Consider the following 9,482-nt stretch of genomic DNA (forward strand, 5'->3'; position numbering starts at 1 on the left):
AAGACATGTTTGCTAAACACATACACATTTTTTACAGGGTTGTAAAGCCTACTCCTGTTAAATATGTTAAGCAAGGACTAGTTTTTAAAGCTTGGAAATTCTAGTTATCCATTCTGTAAGGACATTTCTCATGATTTTACTCCTTGTCACTTATTTTCACTTAAGCAAGTTTACATTGCTTTGAACCCTATAAAGTGAGGAAAATAGAATATGGTATCAGAATTCTTCTTAAGTTGATAGAGGTCAAGATGTGGTTAGTTGGGCAGGAACCCATAACACTAAGATAGAGAAGAGTTTGCTAGCAAGAGTAGACTATTACCTTGACTCAATTGGTGGTGGATAAAGGCAGTGCCATCACCATGACCTAGAAAAGGGAAAAATGTAAACCCATTAGCTTGAAAACTAATGAAAGATTTTCAGAAACATTTTCTATGAACAATAGGAGGGCCAGCCTCATCATATTCCTGTTTACTGATCCACATCTGTTGGAATGTGGACAGGCTGGCCAGAATGGAGCCCCCAATCCAAACGGAATACTTCCGCTCTGGTGGAGCTATGATCTTGATTTTCATGGTGCCAGGGGCCAGGGTTGCGATTTCCTTCTGCATCCGGTCAGCAATGCCAGGGTACATAGTGCTGCCTCCAGACAGCACGGTGTTGGCATACAGATCCTTGCGAATATCCACATCACACTTCATGATAGAGTTGAAAGCTGTCTCGTGGATCCCACTGGACTCAATGCCCAGAAAGGAAGGCTGGAAAATGGCTTCAGGGCATCGAAAGCGTTCATTCCCAATAGTGATCACCTGCCCATCAGGAAGCTCATAGCTTCTTTCAAGTGAGGAAGATGCAGCAGCACTGACCATCTCTTGCTCAAAGTCCAAGGCCACATAGCACAGCTTCTCTTTGACATCACGAACAATCTCCCGCTCAGCCGTGGTGGTGAAGTTGTAGCCTCGTTCTGTCAGGATTTTCATGAGGTAATCAGTCAGGTCTCTTCCAGCCAGATCCAGACGTAGAATGGCATGGGGCAGGGCATATCCTTCATAGATGGGCACAGTGTGAGTGACTCCATCCCCAGAATCCATCACGATGCCTGTGGTCCGTCCAGAGGCATAGAGAGAGAGCACAGCTTGAATAGCCACATACATGGCAGGTGTGTTGAAGGCCTCAAACATGATCTGAGTCATCTTTTCCCGATTGATCTTGGGGTTGAGGGGCGCCTCAGTGAGGAGGATGGGATGTTCATCTGGTGCCACTCGTAGCTCGTTGTAGAAAGTGTGGTGCCAGATCTTCTCCATATCATCCCAGTTTGTGACTACTCCATGCTCAATGGGATACTTCAGGGTCAGGATACCTCTCTTGCTCTGGGCCTCATCCCCCACGTAGCAGTCCTTCTGGCCCATGCCTACCATGACCCCTTGGTGCCGGGGACGACCTACCATGGAAGGGAACACAGCCCGAGGGGCATCGTCACCACCAAAGCCTGCCTTGCACATCCCTGATCCATTATCCACGACCAAGGCAGACAGATCATCATCAGTCATGATGCTGGCTGTAATCTTCCAAGCGGGTGGGCAGAAGTTAAGCGTAGAGTAAATCCCAGGCTATGGTGTGCAAAAGAGAAAATGAACAGGCTGAAAACACTGCCTTCAGAAAGGGGAGCCTGTGCTGTCATGACAAGTATTTAAAGGTACGCATTGGCCCCACCCATGTCCTATCCCACCAATTCCAAGCATTTTTGGGTGGTGTTGCCTTTGAGGTATTAATAATTATGATGATGGTTACCTAAATCATTAGTAGATCTTCCTTCATAAAGAGAAAATTGGCTACCAACTGGTCACATCTCAGGTTACTGTAATTAGGCAACCCACACACAGCTGTCAGCCTGCTTTGGGGAGGTCTCTAGATAACTATGATGATGCAATGAGAGATGTAAAGTAAGATGAAAGAAAGCTAGTGCTAGGTATGAGTAACACTGCCAGAAAGCCACTTTCTCTTCAGTTTTTCCCCTGGGTCCATTTTCTACACTCATTCTCAAACAATTGTACATCAGAAGTCCGACTCTGCGAACTTCACTTTTTCAAGATTTTCTTTCTCATTACATTTCTAATCCCACGGGGTATCATCATGGTATTTGAAAATACTGTTTTAATGAATGAAAATAACGAATGACCAAGGGTAGCCTGGCAACTCTAGCTGTAATGCATTTGTGTTGTAAAAAATTTAGGGGTATTTAATAGACTTCTAATTCATCAGATCAAGTAAAAACAATAAAATAACTAATAAAGTAAACCACTACAGATTTTTTTTCCTGATGTGAATTTCATTAAGCACTGCTAAGCCTAGGCAGTGCTCATAGAACTAGGTTTTTCAGGCTCATATTGAGACTACATAGAGGCTGAATGTCCAACTATCTTGCATGATTTATCAGTTAAAATACAGGTTATAAACTTTTAATTACTTTGCAATAACTTGAGTTATACAACAATGAACAATATTAAGTGATAAGATACATTTTAAAATAATGTTCTGAATTGATCTTTAAGGCATTTTGATCTTCAAGATTTATATACTGAATTATATCATTAAACCTCTTTGTAGTTATGAAAGTGTACACCATTGGAATAATATTAGCTTTCCTTCGATTTTAGGATATATTATTCCCTGATTATTTCTTAGGAACAGGTTCTTTGGATTTTATTTTTAGTATAGAAATATAGACAAACTGGTAAAATGCGCGGTATGATAAAATGTAGGATTATAGCAATGTGATAGGAGGAACAACAATTAAGAAAGTTCATTACGTTGCTGCCGTATGTGTTAGATAATTAGGATATAATTTCCCCATCAGCTCTTCTAAAGAAAAGCAATTTTTTCAGCTATCTGAATTCTCTAAAATCATCTTGATTTTGCTTCATTCATTTGTTTATTCATTCAGTAATGGTCACTTTGTAAGAGGTAGCAGCAGCCCTGCAGTACTAGACAGAAGTGCACCCTCCATTTCAAGGCCAGGAGAACTAGCCAGTGTCTTTGCCCACAAGCCTCTTGGAGACTCATGATATGCTGTCTAGCCCTCTTCTTTCTAGCCCTCTTCTTTCTCTACAGCTTGATGTAGAATTATTTTTATTCTGAATTTATCCGGTGCTTTCCCCTATAATGTGCCTTCAAAACCTTCTTGCTGACAATCCGTCATGGCAGAATGTGTGTTTCACTACAAAATCCATACTTTTGCTTTATTTTCCCACCAGGAATGTCCTTTTTCTTAATTTTTTTTCTGCAACTGCAAAATCAATTCCTCCTTCAACAAAATTAAAGAACTCACCTTCAAACCTTCACACTGAATGGTTTTGTGAACTTCCTTTCACATCTTTTTTTTTGACCCATAAGAAACTACATGAACATCCTACAAAACTGAGATGAAAACACATTACATTTAGCACCTGTCCCCACTCAGGAATCTCCTATCTGGAATATAAAATAAAGTCATGTTAGTGGAAATGTCAGTGGTGGGGCCCATATGGTAACAAGTGCAACCTCTAGATTCTAGATTTACTAGTATACTCTCCTTAGAATTCTCCTTGACCTGATTGCTGTAAAAAAATAGCATGAGAGTGATTTCAGGAATGGGCCATATCAAAGCAAAAACTAAATCAAGAAGGCAAACGCATTCTTTGAATTTTAGCCTTATGGGAGATAGAACACTTTAGGTCTCAGTTTTCAGATGCCAAATGGCATTGTCTCCAAACATCCAGACTTGACCATGACATGCCAAGGATTAGTAATAGAAAGAGAGATAAGGAGTATGGTTTAGGAAGTGTGATGAGACTGGAGAAGTCTGGGGTAATCGAATAAATCTGATGGTCCCCAGCACAGGTCAAGATGGACAGAAATTACAGATTATAGAGGTGAAGGTTGCAAGTAGAGAATAATAAAATATAAATCAAAACAAAGGCTCTAGTGATCAGACCACCTTAAAGAGTATGAGTTGGAGTCAGGGAGAGTTCACTTGGGAGTTGAGGTAATTCTCTGAGTGTGAGGGACCCAGCGACAGTTAGAGAAGAACAGACTGCAAATGCAGGTGTGATCTGATATGGGCTGGGGCTAATAATGAGTCCAGTCTTTCATAAAAATACAGAGAACAAAACATGAAAGATGTGCTGCAGCTACTGGATTGTATTTGGTGTTTCTTCTTCATTCTGACTTTGTGGCTGCTCAAGTTTCACACCTGATTTCTTGTACATTTTCATTAAGATCGTCTATAAGCCCTTGGCTAGTTATAACTACAACGAGATTATGGATTATCAAATAATAAAACACAACCAATCTCTCTTCTCCGAACAAGTGCTTGCAGCTATGAAAACGCATTGCCCCGGGTAAAGTACATAGAAGGTGGATGATGCAGGCCGTAAAGGTGTAATTCAGTTTTAAAAGTTACATACTTCATTTCCAGGGGAAATCTTTTGATTGGTCAGATATGACTCGATGTTTTTTTTTTTTTTTTTCTTTTTTAAGCCAAAGGAAGCAGCCTTTCTGGGGATCTCTGGAGACACAGCTGGGAAATTTATTTACGATATCTGGGACTAGTAAGACCTCCTGAGGCCCCAGGCACAACTTCATTGACCTACACAGTGTTCTATGAACATTTTCAAATTTTTAGTTTTGAGTATTTATGAAGTAAGGTGATTTCTGAATTCCTGCTTATCTTGAAAAAATAGAAAGATCAAGCAATATTGGACCTCATTCCCAAACTACAGTTGAATAAAGGGCGTGTGAGTTCTCCCTTCTCCCTCAATCCCCGTGTCCACTGTGTCCCCATAGCATCGCTCTCACCCTATGGAGTTTAATGTGTTCTGAGAAGGATGCATTTTGGAGGCGTGAGATTGGGAAGAGGACAAGTGGAAGCCTGTGTTCTACGGTCATTTCTTGTTTGGGGGATGGTTTTGTATCTATGAGAGAGTAAAAATACTATGTGGCTGAGCTTTAATTACATGACAAATGCCCAAATGTAACACATCTTTAGGAATTTAAAAAGAAATGCAATTCAAAAGGTGGTAGGGCTGGGAGGGCGGTTCTGTTTTTCATTGTTTAATTGAGGATGGGATATGGTGGAGTGGGTTCTTGTTACAGAAGAAGAGATTTTAACTAAACAATTAGGAGAAAATTGCTGAGAACATAATGAATTGCAACTTTGTTTTTTGGTGAACTGTCTGTTGCTGCCTTGAAGGGAAGATTCAGAGATCTGGCTCTGGGAAATTTTTCCTGTTTTGGTTGGACAGATTGAAGGAGACTGAACTGGGTTTTTAAGTGACATCACATTCTGGGGCATTTTTTTTTCTCTGTAAAGCAGGAAGGCCACCATTATGAGGGAAATGGATACATTTTCACTTCTTCAGATCCCTTCTTTCTGAAACTATGAGCTCTTTGAAAAAGGATGCCCCAAAGATGCTATAAGAATTTGCCCAAGGAAGGCGTAGGTAGAAACATTCAGAACAAATCTTCCTTTTGTTCCATCCGGCTACAAATGGAATCTGGGTCAAACTAGTGAAGTATCAGAAATAGACTTTGGGATTAAAATAAAAGAGAAAGAATTCTTTTGTCGATATCCCTGGTTAATGTCATTGATATTTATAGTTTGAACCAAAAAAGGAAGAAGAAAGAAGGGCTTCAGATTAGATAAAAAGTTAATTAAAAATATTGTATGAGACATAAAAAAAAAAATGCAAAAGAATTCAGGAATATTAATGCCAGGGAAAGATTTACCAAAGAAAGTACAGTTGATCCTTGAATGATGTGGAGATTAGAGGCACCAAACTCAACGCACCTGATATCAGTGTGCAGCTGTTGACTTCCCCCCTTGCCCGGACTTAGCTACTGATAGCCTACTGTGGGCCGGAAGCCTTACTGATAACATAAGTAGTCGAGTAACACATATTTTATATATTATATGCATTAGATACTGCATTCTTACAATAAAGTAAGTTAGGGAAAAAATATTATTAAGAAAATCATAAGACAGAGAAAATACATTTATAGTATTTACGGGAAAAAAAAATCTGTGTGTAAGTGGACCCATGTATAAGTTCGAACCTGTGTTATTTAAGAGTCAGTTGTAGAGTGGTCGGGAAGATATATATATATATAGCAGAATTTCATTTACTTTATACAAATCAAATATTCATTTATGCAAATACAAGATTAGCATATGAGTCACATATGAACCTGTCACTCTTTGCTCTAAAGGTTTTGATGACTCCCATTTACTACAGAACAGAGTTCAAGCTGCCTAGTATAGATGTTAAGGCCCTCTATTATCTGGCTCCGACCTATTTCCCTATCCTGATTTTTATCATCCTCTCCTACCTCATCCAGGAACCTTATGCTCTAGTCTCCTGGACTAATTGCTATTCTTATTCCTTAGACCTGTTGACATTGCTTACTCCACTAGAAGTGTCCTTCCTACGTTCTCTGTCCTTTGATGGTCTATGCTTCTCAAATGCTCATCAGTTTCCCCATAAAGCCTTCTCATTTCCCCAGAAGGAATTAATCTCTTGCATCTCTCAAGTCTCATAGCCCTTACCTCATATTTCTATTGTAGTTCTTATCTCTTTCTGTTTTGTACTGTTTATGTACATGCTTGTCTCCCTCACTCTACCCTCTAGATCATGTTTGCATTTTATTTCCACAAATGCCTGTAACAGGATCTTACAACTATAGTTGCGTAATCATTGAGTATTGACCTGTACTTCCAAAGTTTATTTTTAAACAAATACTTGATGGATCAGGCTATGTTAACATTTCAATATATTGTGTGTGTAAGCTCTAACCTAACATATTCAATACCAAATTCATCAGCTTCTCCGAAGCACTCTGTTTATAACAGTGGCTTCAACAGTTTCAAAATCACTTGATTTTCTAACTTGGGAGTTATTTTTGACTCGATCATTTTATTTTTAAAAATTATAGTGTGGTATGACATCAAATTCTATTGAATATTCTGTGAGATATATATATATATATATTTTTTCTCATTTCTGCCCCTATTTGCTGTGTCTTAGTTCAGGCCTTGGTCGCTTCACAGTTAGCTAAGTTCCAGAGCACTTTATAACTATTCCAATCTCAAACCCTTCTGACGACCACTACCAGCAAACTCTTAAATCATGTATACTAAATCTCCCAGGCTCTGAATTTGCTACCACATACAATCTAAACTTCACTGCTTTGCTTTGGTCCTACAATAACTATCAAAACAGTGGTTAAGAACACAGTTCTGAAACTGGAAGAGCTAGATTTGCCCCCACACTTGCTAGATATGTAAATGGAGGCACATCAGAGTTTCCCAAAGTCTCAGTTTCCACCTCTCTAAGCTGAAGATAGTTATATCTACCTTCTAACTTGTCTTGGGGTTAGCATGAAATGATGCCTACAAAGTGTTTAGCGGAGCGTGTGGTAAGAGCAAGAGTTCACTAAATATTAATAACAACCTTTGCATTTCCCATGACTCTCCAGGATGCCTGCTCAGCTCTGGCCAATTGTGCCTCTTTACTGCACAAGAAGGTGAAGAGCCATGAGCAGAACATTCCTGGAAAGGGTCCTAATGGGGACTGAGCAAGCTTATGAGTGGGGCAGACATCTATATTTAGCACTAAGAAAAGAGAAGCTAGGGATGGCTAAAGGAAGGTGGATAATTAGTGAAAGACCCTGAAGCCAATACTGAGTGTTTTGAATTTGATAAGCCAGGCAGGAGTTGGTCATCCTGTTGTGTCAGAGGTGGCTATGCTCTGAAGAGAGATGAAAGCTAAATTGTTTTCCAGGATTCAGTGATTTCGACAGTGTACAAGCATAGAAAAAAACAAGACAAGAGCTGATCTTGATGTAATGTTTTCTTATTCTTGGGGTTGGAGGCAGGAGGGGTTCTGTTTGTGCCTTTGACCCCAATTCATCCTAATGCCTACTGGAGCCGTGTGGTAGAGCTGAGCATGGTCCCTGGGCAGGAAGGATTATGGCAGCCCATGTAGACTTCACATAAATGATCCCAACTTCTGGACCAGGCTCTTCTGCATAATCAGTGATTATTATTAGCAGAAACTAGATACCTGTAACTGGTCTATGAGCCATTAGACATCAGCAAAGGATGTTGTTCCGCAGCACCAAGTTCTAGCTACTTACTGACTCAAGAATCATCTACTTGCCCAGCAAGACCACTTTATATACCTTGCAATTTTGTTCAGTTTAGAGCACAGGCATTTGTTCATGCAGTTAAAATTTTAAACATTTATTGAATATTTTCTAATTTGTGTCTGAGAGTTCACACATAACTTGTGAGAATACAAAAATTTACAATTCTATGTGAATGACTGTTTAAACCTCAGCAGAGAGCATATATTTATACGATATAAATTATACTTTTATTATATACTTCAGAATGCTTATTGAATTGGCATATCACATTATTTGTCAAGGCTAGAACAGACAACAACCCTGCAGAAGCTTCTGTTTTGTACAGAAGAAACCGCAATGATGTCCAGCAGGAGTGACATTTAGTGCTATTACGTGACATAATCATAGAAGTAGCATGGAAGAGGGGATAAAGAACTCTGCACTCCTCACAGGGTTCTGGATGGTTCCAGATCTTTCACTAATCACCCAGATGGCTTTGGGCAAGCCACTTAGCTGCTACGACCTCAGTTTTCTCATCTGTAAAACTGAGTGAAGAGACTTCTTGATAACTCTGGAACATTAAACATATGGGTTTGTCTGTACTTTCTTTCCAAACACCACTAAACTTTGCAGTAAGGAAATAATAGGCATTAAAAACAAGGACATAGAGAGCAGGAGAGAGGACATCACAGAAATAATATGTTGAAAGCAGGAAAGAGGTAATCTGACTTGAAGAAACCTCAGAAATCTCAGCCAGGAGTAAGGGAGGTCCAGAAGCTATAATGTTATTTCAGAGTCCCAGAAAGACTCCGTTATCTGAGACCCCAGGTATTTCTAAAACTAGGGGCACACTGGGGTCAGAAACAGGAAAATTGACTAAAAATATGGATCAAAAGCAGATATAGCAAAGATACTCTCCCTGCCACTGCCCCATATCTCTGGGGCTTCAGCTGGGAAAGCTGGGCTGACTCATTTCTGGTCCAGATGGTCTTTCATCCTCCAGCAGGCTAAGTAAGTTCAGGTTTATTACCTTGTCTGGGCAGCGTTCCAAGAGCCAGTTGAAGCATGCAAGGACTCTTGAGGCTAGACTTGGAAATGTCTCTTCCGTACATTTAACTGGACAAAGCAAAATATAAGGCCAGTTCAGATTCAAAGGGAGGAGAAATAGTAGATTCTACCTCTTAATGGACAGAGCTGATAAAAATCATATTTGCTGCAAAAGGTTATAGATGTAGAGAGAGGAAATGTGACTAGTTTTGCAAAGAATTGACCATAAGACAGAATAAGGATGAGATTTATGAAAAAATTCAATTTTCAAACTT

At 39.6% G+C, this 9,482-nt stretch overlaps 1 protein-coding gene across 2 annotated transcripts; it reads right to left on the reverse strand.

Moving 5' to 3' along the window:
• Positions 1–240: 240 nt before the first annotated feature.
• Positions 241–1,561, reverse strand: ACTBL2 (actin beta like 2). 2 transcript variants are annotated; one of them, XM_039869982.1, is made up of 2 exons: positions 1,419–1,547; positions 417–1,292 (listed from the first exon to the last, which is right to left on the reverse strand). In XM_039869982.1, exons 1-2 carry the CDS (start codon positions 1,545–1,547, stop codon positions 417–419), a joined length of 1,005 nt encoding a protein of 334 aa, XP_039725916.1. The 2 variants fall into 2 exon arrangements, with proteins under 2 accessions (XP_039725915.1, XP_039725916.1); XM_039869981.1 differs by having other exon boundaries at positions 241–1,561.
• Positions 1,562–9,482: the final 7,921 nt, after the last annotated feature.

Source organism: Pteropus medius, unplaced genomic scaffold, assembly GCF_902729225.1.
Source record: "Pteropus medius unplaced genomic scaffold, Ma_sr-lr_union100, whole genome shotgun sequence".
Lineage (NCBI taxonomy): Eukaryota > Metazoa > Chordata > Mammalia > Chiroptera > Pteropodidae > Pteropus > Pteropus medius.